This window comes from Echinops telfairi, unplaced genomic scaffold (genome assembly GCF_000313985.2).
Source record: "Echinops telfairi isolate 266 unplaced genomic scaffold, ASM31398v2 ScPeMD7_23;HRSCAF=83, whole genome shotgun sequence".
NCBI classification, from domain to species: Eukaryota; Metazoa; Chordata; class Mammalia; order Afrosoricida; family Tenrecidae; genus Echinops; species Echinops telfairi.
The window spans coordinates 10,771,017-10,792,256 of NW_022103920.1; the positions used below are offsets into that span (position 1 = coordinate 10,771,017).

General features: G+C 48.7%; 1 protein-coding gene across 5 annotated transcripts in view; it reads right to left on the reverse strand.

The window, feature by feature from the left end:
- The window catches only part of CALD1 (caldesmon 1), a 151,736-nt gene that overhangs the window by 23,387 nt on the left and 107,109 nt on the right, over positions 1-21,240 (reverse strand). For 3 of the 5 annotated variants that reach the window (XM_045288759.1, XM_045288757.1, XM_045288758.1), the window contains 5 exons: positions 18,385-19,381; positions 17,015-17,092; positions 11,642-11,787; positions 3,664-3,925; positions 1,076-1,216 (listed from right to left, as the gene is read on the reverse strand). In XM_045288759.1, the coding sequence (XP_045144694.1) occupies positions 1,076-1,216; positions 3,664-3,925; positions 11,642-11,787; positions 17,015-17,092; positions 18,385-19,381 (1,624 nt within the window). The remainder of the gene's footprint in view (positions 1-1,075; positions 1,217-3,663; positions 3,926-11,641; positions 11,788-17,014; positions 17,093-18,384; positions 19,382-21,240) is intronic. The other 2 variants (XM_045288761.1, XM_045288760.1) reach the window with 2 other exon arrangements.

The following is a 21,240-nucleotide window of genomic DNA, read 5'->3' on the forward strand; positions in this document are numbered from 1 at the left end:
TTTACACAATTGGTGTATGGATGGATTGTGGTAAGAGTTGTATGAGCCCCTAATAAAATGATTTTTAAAAAAGCAGAAGAAAACAATGATGGTGGCATATGTGCAAATGGTGCTTGACACACTGGATGAATGTATGGATAAGAGATGTAAGAGCCCCCAGTAAAAGTATTAAAAAAAGAGAGAGACACAGACACAGACACGTGATCCAGATGGGCGAGCCCACCAGCACGAGGCCCAGACGGCATCTAAGGATTCACAGTCAGGACACTAGTTCCATAAGGCAGCGGGATAAGGGAAACCATCACAAATTCATTATTTTATTTGTTTTTACATTATGATATTTTTGTTTGAAGTTCTATGGTTAGGTAGCAATGCTTTTTGACGTAGCCCCCTACGTCTTTTCCTTTTAAAAAAGGTTTTCTTGGCACAGAATCCACCTATCATTCAATTCAACGGTTGGATCGTATCAAGCAGACTTGTACAATCATTACCACAATCAACGGAGAGTACTCTCTCCAGTCTGCCCTCTTCCCTCTACAGCTTAACCCGACTTCCTGTCTCCCACTCTGCTCCTGCCTTCCTCTCCGCCCATTAGCCATCACTTCTGTCTTTCATTAAGTAGGAGCAGTGTCCTGATTGGACCAATCTCATCCTGGCAATGGAGCTGGCCCTCATCGCCGTTCATCTCTCCCGCAAAGTAAAAGTCTTACCATTCACGCCTGTACTACCTTGCGGCCAATGGCAGCGAGTTAATGGCCAGCTAGCAGGAAAGCGGCTCAGCCTTTTGGGGAATTTTAAAACGTTTCCATTCCTAAGGGCTCAAAGCAAGGAGTCATGTGGAGAGAGCAAGCTAGTGAGAATGGCGCAAGGCACTTTCATTTACACCAAAGTGTCTTGTAAATTAGGAACTGGGGGAAAGGGGGTGTCCCTTGCTTGCTGCTGCTCCCTCCCGCTTGCTGGAAGCCAGAGACAACCTGTAAGAAGGATGACCACAAAGGCAGCGGCCTCAGAGAATCCACACCTCACGGGACACATCACGTTTCCTGTATCGTAAAGTTTTCTGGGCAATTAATACCTTGAGAGATGAACCTTTGGGAGTGAAGCACTTGAAGGGCTTCTTATCCTCGGATAAGCCATCTTCGGGCATCTTCTGGCGTTTCTCAGCAGCCTCTGCTCTTCGCCTTTCAATCTCCTCCTTTAGCCTCCTCTTCTCCTCCTGGGAGAGAAAGCGCAGAGTGAAAGGAGACAGGCAGCCACCTCACACCCAGGGGAGAGGACGAAGCCTGGACTGAGGGAGTGCTGGCTGAGAGCAGAGGGCTCGGTCCCGGGCTGGGGGTCCTTCCTTCCTGCTGGCTGCCAGAGGGAGGCAGAGCTCAAGAGTCCAACCTGGTTTTGCATTCTGGTGCCGTCCCCTCCCAACTGGGCCACCTGGCCACGCTACTTTTTACCTGGTGCCCTGGTTTCTTCATCGGCAAAGCGCGGATAGCACAAAGCTCAACTGAAACAAAGCCACAAGCAGGTGGCCTCAAGTTGATTTTAACTCTGGTGACCCCCCCACCCCGACCCCCACACCAGCATAAAGCATGGCTGGATTTTCAGAACCGGTCACCAGGCCTTTCCTGTGAGTTGCCGCTGGTGGACTCAGCTCTCCAGCCTCTCTGTTAGCGGCAACTCTGGGGATCAAAATAAACCGAAAATTGGTGGCAGTTGAGTCATTTCTCAGAGCGACCGTAAATCTTTACGGGAGTAGAGCTCTCAAAAATCCAAAGTCTGCCATCAGGTTGATTCCGATTCATGGTGATCCATTGGACAGGGGAGACTGCACCTGTGGGTTTCCTAGACCGTACGTCTTGAAGGGACTAGAAAGCCTCATCTTTTTCTGTTGGAGCAGCTGGTGGTTTTGAACATGTAACCACGGCACCAGAAAGTCTCAACTTTCTCTCTAGGAGTGGCTGGAGGGCTCCTATCGATGGTGGTATAAGAGAGGATTTTACTGCTGTTTCCTGAGCCTCCCCACACCGACCCCCTCCACCGCACAGTCCAATGCCCACTGGCTAGATTCTTATGACTGGTTTGGCCAACCTGAGAGGTGTAGATACTGCCCTGGTCCATTCTGACTCCATGACCCAACAGGACAGAGAAGAATGACTTTGTAGGGCTTCTGAGACACGAAATCTTCATGGGAGCAGACAGCCTCATCTTTTTCCCTCCGAGCACTGGTGGGTTTGAACCATCAACCTGCAGTTAGCAGCCCAATGCTCAACCCACTGTGTCACCATGTTCCTGAGACTGGCAAAACCATAGGTGTTGAAACCTGTCCCTACTGGTGCCCTGTCTTGTTCCTAGTGACCTTGGGTCCAGGTGAGTCTGCGCCCACCGGCCTGTGAGGTCCCTACCTCACAGTTCACCATGCTGTGTCACCAGCCTGTAGCTGTGTCACCAGCCCGTAGCTGCGTGACTCAGAAGGGGACTTATGGACTAGCATCGAACTTAGGGACTCCAGTTGGACTGAGTGGGAATACCTTCTTGATAAGTAATTATTTCTTGATAGAAAGCTTTTTCTCATTCATAGATGAGTGTCACTCCTCATAAGATTTGTTTCTGTAGACAACTGGTCTAACACAGAGACCCTACAGAGCCATGCTATGCTGTCCTATAGGGGTCCTATGAGTCCGAACAGACTCTGTGGCAGTGGGCAAGGGCTCACTGGAAGCTAATGTTGGAAGAAGGCTGGGAATGATTTATCCAGACTTCCCACACAGCTCAAGAATTTTTGTATAGGATCCAGGTCAGAAAGCCGTGGGAAGTCTTTTTGCGTATTTTGGATGAAGGGAGCTCCCTAACTCAGGATGTTGCAAAGTGCTAGGCTCTGAGTGGGGAAAGCTGGGCTCCAGGATTGGTTCTATGCTCCCAACAAGCCACCCCAACAGTTTGCTTCTTGGTTTGATTCTATCATTGGCTTGTGTTTTGGTCCACCAAAGGCGAATATTAAGGGACCTCATATGAAGATGGCAAGAATGTCTTCACAGGTCTAGCCGAGGTTTGCCTCCTTGTAACTTGACTTTGGTTCTTGTCTTACAAGATGGACCTAAGCGACGGTTCCTTCTTTTAATTTTTGGATCCCTGCTACCTACCAGGTGCTCTGTGGGATCTAGGGCGGTGAACTGAGCATATACAGCCTCTGTCTGCTACATGAAGTCTGCTCACTTTTCCATGAAAAACAGTGTGAAACAAGACGAGGAACCCAGCCAATCCATAATAATCTATTTTAAAAAGTTGTCTACACAACAACTCTTCAAAAAGGAAAAGCCCACTACCATGTGTGCCTGGCCACTCACTGGCAGTCTTACTGTCCGTCTCCATTCTTCCCCTGCTGCTTATTGGGAGGCAGGGGAGGCTCTGGGGACTGCTCCTGTTGAAATTCCAGCTCCACCACTGAAGAGTTGTGGGAGCTTACAGAGCCCTCGGTTTCCTCATCTGCAAAACGGGGCTGAGAGGGCGCTCACATCAAGAGAGAGGCCGAGAATGAGCAGCACCTTATCCTTAACGTCGACTGCAGAGAGTTCTCGTGTTCATCAGCAGTAGGATCGTGTCACTGGGGAAAGGCTGTCTGCTGGGCTAGCACGTTCAGTTCCCTAGAGGGACTGTCAGGGGTGCCCTTACCTCCTCCCGGGCTTTGCGCTCTGCCTCCTCCTGCTTCTTCTTCTGCTCCTCTTCCTCCAGGACTTTCCTCCGCTCCTCCCTCTTCTTCTTCAGCTCCTCCAGCTCCAGGGCTGCCTCCTGCTGCTTCTGTTTGAGCTTCTCGAACTCCTCACTCTCCGTCTCCCCGCGCCGGCGTCGAAGCTCCTCCAAGCGCTTGCCGGCCTCCACTTGGGAGGTGGCCTCTGTCTCCTTGGTTTCTGAGCTTGGCCTTGCACCACCGCGGCTGTGGGGGAGTCAGCGGCAGTTAGAGGCAGGGCCTCAGGTCCCCTTTACCCCACTCAAAGGGAATTACCACCCCACTGGAGGCCCAACGGGGTTTACACACAGGGAGGAGTCTGGAGGGACCATCTGAGGATCTGCCACTAGGCCCAAAGGCTCCCTGCCATAGGACACTGGGTCCTGCACCAGCTCAAGTGAGGGTGCATGGACCGGGAACCCCAGTGGGCAGAGGGAGGTGGGTCTCAGCCCCCAATAGAGCAAATCCTATGTATTTCAGATATTGCAGTAGGCTCTTCCCAGGACCTCCCCTGACCCCCATGTGATTATATATTGTACAAATGTTTGTTTACATCTCTTCTGTAAATATTAGTTGTCACTAGAAGACGAGGCATGTAGTCCAAACATTACTGCTCGGATGAGTTCGGACTTCTCAGAGTAACCCTGTGAGTCGCCTACCCTAAGTGCCTGGTTAATATGGGTGCATGGGTGGGGTCAGGTGGAGGTACTCAAATCCCATTGCCAGTGAGCCAATCCTGACTCACAGAGACCCTCTGAAGCAGTGGCTCTCAACCTTCCTGATGCTGCGACCCTTTCATACAGTTCCTCTTGTTGTGGTGGCCCCCCAGCCATAACATTATTTTCGTTGTTACTTCATCACTGTCATTTTGCCACTGTTATGAATTGGGTGACCCCTGTGAAAGGGTCATTCGACAACCCCCCCCCCTCCCAGACACACACACACAAAGGGGTTGCAACCCACAGGTTGGGCACCGCTGCTCTAGGACAAAGTAGAACTGCACTTGTAGGTTTCTGAGACTGTAACTCTTTACAGGAATAGAACGCCTTGCCTTTCTCTCTTGAGGTGAAGGCGGGGAGGGCAGAAAGGCTCAGAGGACCAGGCACAGGCCCGATTAGGGGTTCTCAACAACCAAACTCATTGCCATCAAGCCCATCCCGACTCATTGTGACCCTATAAGACAGGGTGGACCTACCCCTGTGAGTTTCTGAGCCTGTAACTCTTGGTAGGAGTAGAAAGCCTCGCCTTCTCCTGCAGAGCAGCTCGTGCTGTTGAACAGCGGGTCTTGTGGTTAGCAAGATCATAACCACCACCAGGGCTCCTTTTGTTGTTGCTCGATGCTGTCAAAGTGGCCCCGAACTTGTGGGGGCTGGTTTTTGGAAGTAGCTCACCAGGCTTTTCTTCCTAGTCTGTTAGTCTGGAAGCTCTCCATAGCCAGAGACAAGCCTCCACTGACAGATGGGTAGTGCCCCTACAGGTGCCTGGCAGGGAAGGGAGCCTTGGCCCCCCACCTAGAGGTCAGAATCCTAGCGGGGAGCCACCAGGGTGCAGCATGTACTGAGATCAGCTGTCTGGGCTCAGTCTCTGGGGCTTGGCTCTGGCAGTTGACCTCCCGGCCTCTCCCACAGAGGCGGTTCCTTGTTGCCTCTTGAAGACAGCAAAGCACAGAACCGTGTTACTTCCTTGGAGTGACTCCAAGAAAGTTTGGAGTGACTCCATGAAAGTTCCCACCAGTCTGCGTGTTAACCTATGACCTCCATCTGCATACTTTCTGCCCACTTTGACCCCAGTGCATCTGGAATGTTCCTTATCAGGGCTTTCAGAAACAGAGCAAGCTCTGCTATGACAGGGTTAGGGTTTTACTTTCAGATAATGCTTGATGCTTGCCCTGCCCTGTCCACATCCACTCTCATTTAACGTGGCTCTTGTGAGGCGCCATTGAGTCAGCTCTGAACCACAGTGAACTCATAGCAACACAATGTGACACTGCTGATCCTGCGCCAGCCTCACCACTGCTTCCTCTGCGCCAATGTGACAGGCCATCTCATCGAGAAGCTTCCTTTTTTTTTGGCTGACTGTCTGCTTAACCAAGCCTGAGGTCCTTCTCCAGGGTCTGGTCCTTTGATGGTCACACCACTTGAGAAGCTGATAGATGAGCACCATTATTCCCATCTTAAGACTAAAGACACTCTAGAGGAGCCCTGGTGGCGTCGTGGTTACAGGTTGGGCTGCTAGCCACAAGGTTGACAGTTCAAAACCACCAGTCGTTTCACAGGAGAAAGAGGTGGTTTTTCACTCCCCTAAAGAGTGAGAGTCTCGGAAACGCCCGAGTGCAGTTCTGTTTTGTTCAGCAGGGTCTCTCAGCGGCAGGGTGGACTCTGGAGCAGTGAGTTGATGTGAGTTATCACTGAAGTTCAATAATGACTTGTTTTAAAATAATGACTTGGTCTATCCTAGGGTTACTTACCACCCTACCTCTTGCCTCCATCCTTGAGAGGCCTTGTGACCTGATTCCTATCTCTAAGTCTAGCCAGGAGTCTTGGCATACTGGGTTAGTTGATGGGCTGAGAACCACAAGGTCATTAGTTCAAACCCAAAGTTAGCAGAAGATGAAACTTTCTGCTCTCCCCAAAGACTTACACCCTCACAAGCCCACAGGGGCAGTTCTGTCCTGTCCTGCAGATCACTGGGAGTCAGCATTGACTCAATGGCAGTGAGTCTGTTTTCAGGTCAGAGGTCTAGGTGGGTGCCCTGGGGGCTCAGTGCTTCACCACTTTGAGCCCACCAGCCACTCCAGGGGAGAATGAGGCAGAAGTCTACACTTGTAAAGATGACAGCTTTGGGACCCCTCGGGGCAGCGCCTTTGTCTTACAGGGTCCCTATGAGTCAGCGTGACTCGAGGACAATGCATTTCTGGGTTTTAGGTCCAGCTACCCTTCGAGTCTCAGTGGAAGTCACGTCTTATCAGAGACCACAGCTTTTGCACCAGGGGAAAAAATCAGTATGTGTTTAAAAGTAGAAACTAAAACTGAAGCTTAGAGTCCCTGGGTGGTGGTGCAAATAGTTAAGTACTGACGGCTAACAGAAAGATGAGCTGTTCAAACCTATTAAGAGGCGTGTCTAGAGAAGGCGGCCTACCTCTGAAAGGTCACAGTTTTGAAAAATCCCAGTGGAGCAGGGTTCTGCTCTCACACATGGGGCCACCATACGGGAGTCAAGGGCCACTAAGGTCAAGGCACTGGATGCTCTGTTGAGTGTTCCTTTGGAGATCAAGGATAACCCTCAGGGATTTCACTGGACAATGGGGAACATGTTAACACTGGAGCTGGTGTGCTATCCAGGGGTCCTGTGTTAACACGTATTGTGGGAAAGACATTCCTAATGGGTTACAAGATGGAGCAAGAAAATTAGCACCCTTGGACCAAGCTCCTTGGATAAATGTGCTTTCTCGTGGAGTTTGAATATTGTTGATTATCTTCAAAACATGTCTGTACTCAATGCAGACTTCACGTATGTGGGACTCCCAAGGATTCTGTGTAAGAGAATTTAGTGGTGTGTTCAGAGGGCCTTGGTAGATAGGTGGCCTTCAAGTAAGTGACACGGAAATAGCTTGTCAGTTATTTAAATACTACTTAACCAGTTCTGAGGTTGTTCTTAACTAAGTCCTAAGGTAGGTGACTCATTGATGATACCTTGGGTTAAAAAACATATGCATTGCCCCTACCTAATATCATTTCAGCTTTCAATATGGATAACAAATCAATGTATGAAAACAAAAATCCTCACAACTGGGCCAATAGGTATCACCATGATCAATGGAGAAAAGACTGAAGTTGTCAAGGATTTCATCGGGCTTGGATCCAGGATCGTTGTTCACGGAAGGAGCAGTCAGGAGACCAGATGGCTCATTGCATTGGGTAAATCTGTGGCACCTGACTTCTTTAAAGGACTGGAAGGCTAAGATGTCCCTATGAGGACTAGAATGTGCATTGACTCAAGTCAATGGCCTCATATTCAGATGGAAGCTGGACGTGACACGAAGAAGGTCAAAGAATCGATGCATTTGAATAACGATGCTGAGGAAGAATGTGGAAAGAACCACGGACTGTGAAAAAAACCAAACACATCTCTCTCAGAAGAAGGACAGCCGGAATGCCATTCAGAAGCGAGAATGGCAAGGCTTCATCTGACGGACTTCGGGCATGTTATCCGGTGAGACCAATCTCTGGAAAAGGATGTCATGCTTGGTAAAGTAGAGGGGAAGCGAAAAAGAGGAAGACCTTCAACAAGACGGATTGACACAGTGGCTGTGACAATGGGCTCAGACAAGAGCAATTGTGAGGCTGGTACAGGACTGGACGGTGTCTTTTTCTGTCGTACCTGGGTTGCTTTCAGTTGGAATGGGCCCATCAGCACCTAATAACAGCAATTTCACTTATCCCATGGGGTGAATCGTGCAGGGTCTCTACCTCGGGAGCAACCAGAAGGGTGAAGCAAAGAATGAATTCAAGATACACATCGACAAATATTGATCTAATGCCAGCGGGCTGCACAAAGTGAGTGGAAAATTCCATTATCTTAAAATTCCATTTTTTCCACGAATGTTGTGAAGGCCCCTCGCATTTCATGCTCTTTACCTGTTGAAGGAATCCTGAATGCCTATGTCCTCTAGAACGATGCTGTCCAAGCTGCAGGCCGGGAAAGCAATGGGATGGATTGCAATCAGCACTTCAGAAAACGCAGTGGCACGGGTGCTATGGATAATCACTGCTGTGCCTGTTACCGAGGGTAATGCACCTAGTCTAGGCTAGTATAATGAAAATGACCAGGTCTGTGCTTGTGGGTACTTTTGAAATAAAACGTGTCCTTCTCCAAGGAGCCCATTGAAATGACACCGTCTAATCCAGTGGCACTTTGTTAGTCATACATTTATCTGTCCTCACTGTAGGAAAATGCTTGCTTTCACCTGCAAAATGTCATGGCTTAGGTAACACTTTCAAATTGCATGGCCTAGGGAATATGGGTATTAGAATGGAATATTTTTACATTGCAAAAATGGTTAAAAAGTCAGATGCTGTCTGACTAAACTAAAATATTTCTTGAAATTCTTTACACTGTAGATGTTAAATCATCAGCTATGAATTTTGCTACAGGAAGATGTATTCGCTAACTTCTTTAGTTACATTAAATACATAAAGTTAGTCAAAAAGAAAGGAAAGGAAATGGAAAACATCAGTGAGTGTCTGAAGCCAGGGAAACACCCAAAACCCAACACCAGCACGGCTGTTTCGGCGTCAGGTGTCCTGATGGTGACGGGCGGGTTAAGTGCTCAGTTGGTGGTTGGTGGTTGGAACCCACTCACTGCCCCATGGGAGAAGAAGGCAGTGTGCTTCCTTAAAGAAGGGACTTGCAGTTACCCTCAGGGGTAACCTTGGAGACTCGCGGGGGCACTTCGACTTTGTCTTACAGGGTCAGCAATGGATTTGGGGTTTGGGTTTCAGTTGCTGCCAAGATGAAGGGGCTTTAAAAAGTTCATGTAAGAAGGTAATTGAAAGGTAATAGAATTTTCCCATGAAATTTTTGGTCTTCGGATACTTAGGTGTGTACTGGTGGCATAGCAACCCTGTCCTGCATCGTCCTCACAATCATTCCTAGGTTCCAGTCTAGGTTTTGGAGCCATTGTGTCCATCCATCTCATCCAGGGCCTTCTTTCTACCTCCACTGATGCTCTGTCTTAGCAAGCACAATGGTCCCCACTGACGGACTCAACTTTGAGGAGGTAGCTCTTTTCCAGCCGTAGTTCGAGTCGTCTTATAAGTGGCCCCTCGTTTGGAGCTATGTTTGAGCATGTTCCACAGCTATTCCTACACTTTTCACTGGCTAATTTTTCAGAAGTGGGCAGTCTGTCTGCGTCTGGAGACTCTACTGAAATGTGCCCACCAACGGTGACCCAGTTGACATTTGAAATCCTGGTGGTACAGCTTCCAGCAGCAGAGTAGCACACAGGCCACCCACAGGGCAGACTGAGAGAAGAGTGGCTGAAGTTAGAAAGTTTAAAAATATTGTTCTAGACTCAGTTAAAGCTGCATTCTTCTGTTTTGAGCTCAACAAAGATCCAGGAGGTTCTGAAAACTTTACATTGCTCTTAGATGGTCTTCGGGGCTCTTCACCCTGTGCCTCCTAGGAGCACATCTCCTTCCTCACGTCGGTAAGGTCCTTCCGTGGTCAGGGTGAGATTGCTCTTCCTTTGTGCACAGGGCTCAGAATGGGAAGGCACCCACCCACTGAGACCTCTCTGGATCCCACCAGGTGTCACACGCGCAGTCTTTGTTCTGGACAGTCAAATGCCACTGCACACTGTGAGTGGATTCTGACCCAGTGAAAGAGGAGACCTTCCTCAGATGGTTTCTGGGCTACAATCTTTATAGGGTCACCAGCTCTTTTCTCACAAGGAGCCTCTGGGTGGGATTGACCTGCCAACCTTTCAGTCAGCAGCCAAATATTTAACCATTGAGTCACCAGGGCTCACATTATGATACCTTCACAGAGCGGAACATTCTCGCTTCATTAAAATCTGACTTCTAGGTTTGTATTTATGGGCATGGAAATTGAGCTACGATGTAATTGTACACACGTGTAAGAATTCACTTAGAAATATAATTATAGTTATACTCCCATAGACATAGCTATACTCTATGTCTTTATGTATCTTTCTTGAGTGTAGAAGCCCTGGTGACGTAGTGGGTTGTGCATTGGGCTCCTTATCTCAAGGTCAGCAGTTCGAAACCACCAGCAGCCTCGTGGAACAAGAATGAGGCTTTCTGCTCCCACAAAGAGTTTTACTTTCAGAAACCACAGGGGCAGTTAGTTCTACCTTGTCTTACAGGGTCACTATGAGTCAGCATCAACTCTATGGCAATGGGTTTGAGTTTGGTTTATTTTGATTGTATATGCATAGGAAATGTTTGGAAACATGGTAATGGTGTTCATCTTTGGGTGGTGGGTTGATTTTTAATAGTTCTATTTTCTGAAGGTTTTATAATGCATGCATCTTTTCCTTCTAAAATCAGATGGAAACCTTTAATTTCCACCTGAAAAAATACACAAAAAGCCAAACAAACCCTTGTTTTGTACTTTCTACACAAGTTTTAGTAACACCTGCTATTTCCATATCTTGTTCATTCAAGTGCAGTCTTTGCGTTAGCTGTTAGTGGAAACGATCTAATGATGAGGAAACAGGAAGTCCACAGGGGCCAGTTCTGAGAAGGTCCAGCTCTCCCTGTGTTTGGCCTGGGCCCCTTTTTAATTTTGTCGTTGCTTTTAGCTGCAGTGGAATTGGTTTTGACCCCATTGTGCGTGACCCCTGTGTGCTGAGGAGAATTGCTCCAGAGGGTTTTCAAGGTTGTGACCTTTGGTAAGCAAATCACCAGCCCTGCCTTCCGGGGAAATCTCTGGGCAAGTTCAAACTTCCAGTGTTTGGGCAATGCTTATGCCATAAGTCAAAGACTTGCCCGTGTGTGACACCCAGGGACTTCACATTTTAGTTTTATGCAATGTCCATGGTCTTTAGAAGACACTGCATGGGGAGTGGTACTGGAAGGGATGTCTTCAGAAGATGGTTGGACCACCCAGAGAATGAACCAATGACATTCAGCCGTTTCACAAAATTTTCTACTACACAAAGCTGATATGAGCGTGTGAGGCTAAGGAACAAAGACACCAGGCCCAGCCCTGATCCACCTTTCTGAGTAATGAGAAGAACTGATAATCCCTGTCTGTGAGAGGCACGGAAAGCCTGGTGTGCTGACCGAGCATCTCTGAGACACGGCCGGTGACTTTAGACTGGTTAGCATGCTTCTGTCTGAGACACGGGATACGGACACACCTGAGGACCATCACTGCTCCCTGGCCTCCGTCTCTTACCTGAAAGTGTTCTCGGTGGGCTTCAGTTTGTGAGCCATAAAGTCTCCATTCTGAGCCTTGACGTCTGTGAATCCCTTCTTCCGATCCAGGATGCTCTTCCCTTCTTCCTTGGGCTCTTTGTCCTTTCTGAGCTTCTCACCTTTGCTCTAAGCGACAGTACCCGACAGAAAGAAACAAAGCGACACTGCTTTTAGTAGGGTGTGGGTGGTCTCACCAAAGAAGACTCAATAATTGTTGGGAAACCAGAAGTCTCAGCAGGAAAACCAACTTCTAGCTCAGAGTCTCCCAGAGTCAAACCACCCCACTTTGTAGCTGATACCTACACACTTTCCTGGAGGAGGGGTGGTGATAGTACACATGGTTTTAATTGCCAGGGGACATGCTGAGTAATTTTTTTTCTTTCCTGAAAAGTTTGGGAGCTTTTGCTCTATAGGGGATGAGATAATTTATTGTGCCAGCCTGGCCGATAAACACAAGTGGGATTAACTGAAGGGCAGAGAGATAAATGACTTGCTGAGCCTCGCCTTTCTTGTCTCTCGCTCTTTGATCATCAGACCAGTGTGCGGCTGCCTTGCTTGTTCTGTGCCTCAATTTAAAGGCTACACTACCTGTGGGACACCTAGCCTGTAAGTTGAGGTCCCTTTAAGACATCTCTGGAGCTGGGGACTGGCGGTTGGTGACCTGGCTGACAGTTGGTGACCTGCCTTATGATTGGCTGTTGTGCTGACATAGCCTAGCTCTCTCTATAAATAGAGGAAGTTCTGGCAGCAGACTAGACTTGAAGGACTGCTAGTCTCTCACAACTCTCATGGGAGTGAGTTGCACTGAGCCATTTGTAGTGCTTTATAATTTAACTGTTCCTTTCTTGTTATATATCTAATTATCTTTATAAAGAAATATATTAAATTACCAGCAATTTGGTTCTATCTCTCTAGAGAACCCTGTCTAATACAGGGGAACAATGCCAAAGTGGGAGGAAATCCTCAGAGACTGAGCTATGGTCCTTCAGCCTTTGGGCAAAGAAAGATCTTGGCCACAATTGTAGGAAGTCAAGATCATCTCTGATCTCACGGGCCCTTTTTTTTTTCAGCAGCAGTGAATGTGTTATTGGTGGGCAGCTCTGATGCTTTGGGAACCCCACTTAAGAGTAGCTGTTTGATTTCTCACTGGGGAGAAGCAAGGAATGACAGCCAGCCGTTTTTCTTTGATGAAGGGGGTACCTTTGAGAAGAACACACGTGTTGAGAAACAAGAGGAAACCTGTCATGTCAGCTAGGTCTAGCACCTCTTTGAAGAAGAGTCCTTTGTATTTTAACCAAATGAGCATCTAGGGTCTGGAGAATGGAGAACCTCCGAGCCCCACGTTGGGGGAACCATGGCTGTAGTGGCCATGATGAAAGTTCGAATGGAACAGGACAGGCTTTGGAGTTTGCATGGAGGCTGTCAGTGGGTTTGGATTCCCGTGGTGGCGGCGGTGGGAAGGTAGAGAGAGATGGCACATACAGGGCTTTACTGCTGCATGAGCTTTGCATTACTAGCTCCTCATGGAAAATGAGAGATCATGTCAAAGTAGATTGAGTTCACATCATTTTGGGGGTGAGGAGGAGGTAAAGGAGTTCAAATCACTTTGCTTATCTCATCTCACCATCTGTGAAAGGAGACCGTGAAAACAGCAGAGTGAAGTCCACAGTGACTATTGTCAAGGCAATTACTCTCAAGCTGGAGAAACCTTCTGAGGAAGAGGAGGGCATGAGAACTGAGGGTTTGAGGCGCTGTGTGAGAAGTGTTCCCCTCAACTGATCCCTCTCCTCATTCCAGCTATTCTTCAGACACGCCCGAGCATTTACTTACCCTTCAAGCACATCTTGAACAAAGCTGAGTGGCGTGCCCTGTGTGCTCTGTACTGAGGAGCCCTCGCCAGCCCCTTGCCTGATTGTCTTCTTTTTGTATTGTTGTCAGTTACCATTGAGTTTGTTCTGCCTATAGCGAACCCGTGCATAACAGGATGAAACACTGTCCTGTCCTACGCCATCTTCACAATTGTTCTTCTGTTTGAGCTCAGTGTTGCAGCCACGGTGTCAATCTATAGTTTTGTGTTAGTTCATAGGTCATCACTGTTACTCTTCCTCCAAGGAGCATCTACCCAGATGTACCTGAGACTCACTGAAGAGACAAGCCACCATCCTGCCCTGCTCTCTTCTCTGAGAGCTTGGTCCGGATGTCAGGAAACCTGAGTTGTTAGCAGTGCTGTCCACACACTAGTTGCATTACTTTGAACAAGTCAGAAAGATTATAGTTGTGTGCTTGTATTCTCTTTGGGAAACTCTCATTGGAAAATGCTCTATACATCAAGTTCTCACGTACCAACTGTCTTGTTAACCTGACTTTTCACATTTATGATAGCAGTCAAAAAATGTACCCTCTGACTTTTTGTGCCCATTAACAATGTACGTCTGGTCATAGGGAAATGGGAGAGGAGGTAGGAGTAACGCTGTCTCGTGGTGGTTAAGGTTCTGTGTCAACTTGGCTTGGGTCATGATTTTCAGTGGTTTGGCAGTCAGGTAATGATGTAATTAGGCAGTTTATGCAAAGATGTAATCATCCTCTATTTTGTGATCTGATGTGGTCATCTACTTTTTTTGCATAATGACTTGGTCTTTGGAACCTAAGATTGTTGACAAGTGAGGGGTGGTTGTTATGACCATTTGAGTGTGACTCTGTATTATTTTCTCTTGGACTGGATAACTAACACCATAAAGTCATGTCTCTGGGATGTGTAAAAAGAGGGCTTTGGGTTTAGGTGATCACGTTCCTTATTCTATCATTTGCCTCTTGGCTTCTGGTTGGTGGGAAGAGGCTGCACCAACCAGAAGCTGAGAGGCAAATGATAGGATAAGGAACATGATCACGCTCTCCTTTCACATGGTGAGATGAGATAAGCAAAGTGATTTGAACCCCTTTACCTCCTCCTCACCCCCAAAATGATGTGAACCCAATCAGTGGTAGGCCCAGGAGATCAAGAATAAACCCTGCCTTCTCCTGTCCAGTGAATACTGACTTGTTCTTGGGCCAGAAGGGCCTCCATGGGGCAACCATCAAGTTAGGGCACTGGGACGGTGGGTGCTGTAGCGCCCATGGAGAGGGAGGCAGGTCTGAAGTCAGGGGCATTGATGAGCTGTGCCCTTATCTAAAAAGAGTTGACAGTAGGGTTTGGGTGACAGCTGAAGTCCCTTTTGTGCCTCACAGACAGCAAAACAGATCTCAACCTCATCATCGTGAATGGAATTACATTTAAAATATAGAATCTAAATTGGTAGCAACCTCCCCTTCTCCATATAAAGAGAATCACTGAATTACGGATGTTTTTATAGGGGAAAGTCTCTGATTGGGCAAATGGTGACATGCTCTCCTACTGAATGAAAGGTTGGTGGTTCAAGACCATGCAGAGTCTCCTGGAATCTTGCTTTGGTTTCATCCTTTTTACAGGATTGTAGTTCCAGGTTCTCACTCCTGCCAACACCACATGTTTCAGAGTTTCAGGACTGTGATCTTTCAAAAGCAGATCATCAGACCTTTCTTCCAGGGTGGTTTTGAACCCTTAACCTGGTGGTTAGTGGCAAGCACCCTGGGACTCTGAAGTTAAAGATGTTCTCCACTAGATCCAAGCTTGAGAAAAGAGCATAGACCAACATTTTTGCTTGAGTTCAGGGACAAGATAACTTGCATTTTTGGGTAAATTGCACCTTCTCCTTTCTTTACAGAGGCAGTGTTCATATTCAGGGGTCACTCCTAAACGGCGGTGCTTTCTTAGACGTAGGGAGGGTCAGGCATCTTAACATAAATCAAGTCAGATACATCAAAGGAACCAGGTGCTCTGCTTTTTGATACGAACCACAGGAAACTAGGTTTGCAACCACCTGCTAGTGTTGGAAAACAAGAAGGTTCCTTTGAGGGCTCCGGTGACCCAAGCCATGGTATCTTCCATTGCCTCGTAGGCATCTGAAAGTTGGACATGGAAAAAGGAAGACCGAGAGAGAATCGGTACATTTGAATCGTGGTGCTGGAGAAGACTCTTGACAGCACCACAGACGGTCAGAAGAACAAACAAATCTGTCTTGGAAGAAGACCAGGCAGCATGCTCCTGAGAGGCAAGGCTGGCAAGACTTGGTTTCACATACTCTGGACACAGGGCCAGGAGAGATCGGTCTCCCATGAAGGACACCAAACTTGGTAAAGCAGAGGGGCAGCACAAAAGACGAAGGCCCTTGATGAGATGGATTGACACCACGGCAGCAGCAATAGATGAAACACGAGCATCGTTGTGAGGTTGGCGCAGGACTGGGCGGTGGCTGGCTCCGGAGGGGGCACCAACTTGATGGCACGTGACAACAACAACCGCTAGTCCATCTAGCTCATCTAGTTCCTAAATATGGATTCTTTTTTTCCTGTTGAAAATATTGAGTGTTTTTTGTAGTTCGTAGCCCAGTGCCTAACCTACTATGCCACCAGGACTCCTTATATTGGGTGTTTTTAAGAGAGGCCGTCATAGGCAGGAAAACTTAGTAGGAATCCACTCGGCTCGAAACTCAGGGTCTACAACTCACTTTGCCTATTCCATTGGCCAGCTTGTTCAATTCTTCTTACCTTCGAGAACTCCATTTGACCACTTGTACTTAAGTACTTATTAGTGAGTCCTTGGGGCTGAAATAAGGGCAATGGTTAAAATGGGGCCAAGCCTTCCGACACAACACTTCAATGGTGTCAGCACCCCAGAGAATGGTCCTCGCCAGCGTCTGGTCTCCCAGCTCCACAACTTACCATTCATCAAACACCTTGGCCCCAGCTCTTGTGTGTGCCTCAGAAACGCAATGCAGAACCTTTGGTTAGACTTTTCTTTGGAAACCCCACAATTCACCGCATGTTGCGCTGAGATGTGTGGGAATGGTTTTTCCCCTTGGAGAAGTTAAATCATTAGTCAAAGCCAGTTGGAAAGACTTTGTACAGGTTGGACTGTAAGTAGAATGTTTCAAGCAGAGAAACAAAGCACCCAGAAGAGCGGGAAGCCCAGGAAGAGCAAAATGAGACCCGGGTTTTTCAGACTCGTTTGACCGTGACCCACAACAACCTGATTTCCATCCCAAAGTAGTGCTTCCGGCCAACTAGGCGCTGCGGTGTTTTCTAATACGCTTACCAAAATCCCTGATCGAAATTTTGAATGAATTTTGAGATCCTCTACCTTGGTTTCCCCATTCGGTGGATCACGAGTCACAGTTTGAAAAACACGGGGTTTGGGGATTCCCACTTTGAGACCATCCGCCTGGACAATGTAATGGGCGGCCACTCTCGGACCAGACAATTTCACAGCGACAGTTACCTCTTCTTTTTTGAAGGTGGCCTTGTCTTCTTGGGACTTTTCTCTCTTAAGTTGTACTTTAGTCCCTTTGTCTTCTCCCTTGTTGTTTTTCAAGAAGGGTCGGGTCATTCATTGAAAAGGTGCCCTTTCTGTCTTCCCAGAGGGTGAGGGCATTCGATTACCATGCACGTGTCAGAGGGGCTAACTTCCTTGTGCCGCCTTAGTGCCCATACTCCCCTCTGGTGCCAGTGGTTCTAAACAGCGAGGGGTGGGGGTGCTTTCTTTCCATCAAAATCTCCTCCCCACCTTCCCATGCACCACAGTGCTCATGGAAACAGCGAGGTGGGCACCTGTGGGCGTGGCAACCTCATGTGTGTGTGTGGTGGGGTGCACGCCGGCCGTGGGTTTCTCCACTATGGATGTGCTCATGAGCCCCTTGTCCGGAAGCCAGGGTGAGAGAGGTTCAGAGCTGGGCAACTTAGGGACAGAGAGTTCTTGTTGGAAAGGTGAATGGACAAGCCTGGCATTTCGCTTGAGTGGTTAGTGCTTTTAAGGCAGCCTTGCAGACAGAGGAAGAAGGACAACATGATAGCTGACATCGTTTCCCCACTCTTGCCACCCGTCGTTGGGCCACACAGAGTAGTGTCACCCAGATGGTCAGAGAAGCAAGAGCTCTGCTCTTTGTGACCGGCCAACTCTGACCCATGCTACCCCAGGTGAAGGACTATCCGCAGGTCCATGTTGGGGCCAGGTCTACATGATGGCAGGCCGATGGTTTGACACTTTTCGGGTGGCGGTGCCAAACCAGCGCCTCTCCCCACTGCCCTCTGATGACCAGCTGACTGCAAGGAGTGTGTGGTGGCCTCCTGCAGATGGAATTTCTGGCCCTGATTCTGTAGGTTGGTTTCCCACCCCCACTTTTATCTTTGAAAACAAATCAAACCCAAATCAAATGTCAAACACATGCCCGAGGTGAGGCATTCTGGGCCTCCTGCCCCAGGTAGACCTCTGGACCAAGAGGAAGGTGTGAAGAAGAATGAGCGGAACGCAGGGCAGGTGCAGAATCTCAAGTCAACACGCCGGTGTCCTTGGGTGGATTCTTTTTTTTCTTTTAAAAAAAAAAATATTCATAGCAATCAAGCATCAAGCAATCAGCGTCCTTTGATCATCCCAGTAAATTTGGTCGATTGCTTCTGTAGCCATGAACCGATTGCTTCATGCTTGCTTATTGCTATGGCCTGGGGGGGAAAAAAAAAAAAAAGAATAGCTCACCCAAGGGTCAATCAAGCACGTGGGGGGTGTACGAATGGGGTGTCCACCCCAAATTGGAAGTGCATTCCATTTTTCCCAAGGTGCAGGCATCACACATGGGCACAGGGTGGTCACGGTACCTGTTTCTTGGGGTGGGCGGGCTGAGCTTTCTCTTCTGGCACCTTCTTCTCAGGGACCCGTTTCCCTGCTAGTTGCTCTGGGACCCTCTCCCCCTGGCTCCTCCGCTCTTGAGCTTCGTTTCTGTTCGCTTCCAGTTGCTGCCTACGTCTTTGCTCCTCTCGTTTGGCCCTCTCTTCCTCCTCGGCCTGTGCCCGTCGCCTCTCCTCTGCCCTTTTCTCTTCCTCCTCCGCCTGTGCCCGTCGCCTCTCCTCTGCCCTTTTCTCTTCCTCCTCCGCTCTTTCCCTTTCTTCTCTCTCCCTCTGCTCCCTTTCTCGTGCAGCTTGTGCTTCGGCCTCCACCCTAGCTCTTTCCTCCGCCATCTTTCTCTCTTGCTCGGCCTGAAGTCTTTCTCTTTCTTCCGCCTCCAACTTTGCCCTCTCTGCCTCGGCCCGCTCCCTTTCGATCGCTTCCACCTTTTCCTGATGGGCCCCCTCCTCCGACTCTTGGTCCCTCCCCTCCTCTGGGGTGCTCTCTTCTGCACTGAGATGCCCGTTTTTCAGGGGCGTCCCGACAGCTTCCGCTGTGCCTTCTCTCCTTCTTTCCTCCACCATAACCTCTACCTGATGGTCGTCAACGCTTCCCTGCTTTGGCTTCTCTTCCTCTCCCTCCTCCTTTTCTTCTTTCTTGTTCTCTCCGGCCGCGTCCCTCCAGTCGTTCTTCTGGTAGGCCTTGGTGATGATCTGCACTTCCTCTATCTCATAGCTCTCTTGGCGACTCTCGCTCTTCTCCTCCTTCTCGGCGGCCTCATTCTCGGCCGTGTTGTTCTCCATTCGGCTGGGGAGCGACCCGCCTGCGTCGGTGATGGTGGGGTCGAACTCCTTCTGTCGCTCCAGAGCTTCTTGGAGGCGTTTTTGGCGCCTCTCCTCCCGCCGGGCCAGGCGCTCCAGGAGGGCAGCTTCCTCATCGCCCTCCCCCTGAGGGTTGGGGGCGCTTGTCTTGGCTTCCTCGGCAGACACACTGGACAAGAGAGACAAGACAACACCAAAGACAGATTGCTGAGTATTGAGTTAACTGGATGCGCAGCCCCCGTGCCTCCCCAGGGCCAGGTCAGATGTCCATGGTACCAAGACCTTGTTCTCTTGGGCCATTCCAGGACCTGCCTGCCTGGCTGCCAGTTGCTAACATCTGGAAGTCTTTTCCCTGGGTCTTTCTCTGGCCTCTTGAGCCTGTTCTATGACAAACTCACTGTCAACCTGTCGACTCTGGCTCATAGTGACCCTATAGGACAGGGTGGGGAACCGGCCCTGTTGAGTTTCCGAGACTGTCACTCTTTACGGGAATAGAAAGCCTTGTGTTTGTCCCCTACTCTGACAGCAACCCTTCAGTGAGAGTTGATGCGTGTTGGGGTGTCAATGGGGTACCTGGGTGGTGTCAATGGTTAACACTTTCACCTTCTGACTGAAGCTTGGAAGTTTGAGTCCACCCCAAGGTGCCTTGTAAGAAAGGCTTGGTGGTCTCCTCAAAATCCAGCCATTGGAAACCCTGTGGAGCAGAGCTCTGCTCTGACACACAGGGACTGCCAGTCACTGGTAACTGGGAAATGTGTAGAAGGCTAGGCTCCCTCACCTGGTGGGTTGGATCACTCAGAGATGCATGTTCCATACTGGACCTTAGATGCCCCAGTGGTATGCCCATGCTCCAGATGCCCACAGTGGTAGCTTGCTTGGTAAGTCAACCTTTATTTGCTTGCCTTCCCTTCTCTGGTCTGCTTCATCATACCTTTACCAGGGTTTTCTGGGATCACTCCACACACACACACACACACACACACACACACACACACACACACAAAGATTGGTCATCAAATCTCAGTTTCAAGGAGGGGCTCAAACTAAGATAAAGACCAAACTGAAACAACGAGCGGATCCCTCTAGTCCCATACAGTATCCTCGCCTGGCAACAAGCTCCTGATCCAGAGTTCCTGATCTGGAGCGGCGGATCTCCGGTACTTCCACTGGAGGAGAGACATGTCATAGCATGACACCGCAATGAGCAATGACACTACCAATAACTCATGCCAATGACCCCCGGCCAGTGATTACATTTCCTTCACCCAGGCAGGGCCGTTGGACCAAAGAGGGCCAAAGAAATATGAGCTCAAGTGATAAGTCCAGACAAAGACAATTAAGGTGCAGAGGTGGATCCTCTACATCCTCTTTCTGCCTCTTCTGGTGACATCAGAGGACTCTAATGCCTTAGGGGTTGACAGAGCCATAAGAGGAAGGAGGGCAGGCCATCAGTCCTACCTGCTGACCAGAATACCCACAATTCAATTGTTATGTGAATGTTACTGCATTAAGCTACTAAAGTTTGGGGGCTCATTGTTTTTGTAAATCATTTTATTAGGGGCTCATGCAGCACTTATCACAATCCATACATACATCAATTGTGTAAAGCACATTTGTACATTCATTGCTCTCATCATTCTCAAAACATTTCCTCTCTACTTAAGCCCCGGGCATTAGGTCCTCATTTTTCCCCTCCCTCCCCGCACCCTCTCCCTCATGAGCCCTTGATAATTTATAAATTATTATTTTGTCATATCGGGGGCTCATTGTTATAGCATCCAGCACTACCCTAACACACACACACACCATCTACACGCTCTTAAAAGATTTCCACAAAGGGCTCCTTGTTTTTCTTTCCTACAATGGAAAGTTAACTTTGATGCTTATAAAAACAGAAGAGAAAATCAACCCCAAGCCAAACTGTACCGTGTCATCACTGCACTCACTATTGCAAGACGCTGGATCCCACTCAAGCCGGGAGTGCATGTGTGTGTGTGTGTGTGTGTGTGTGTGTGTGTGTGTGTGTGT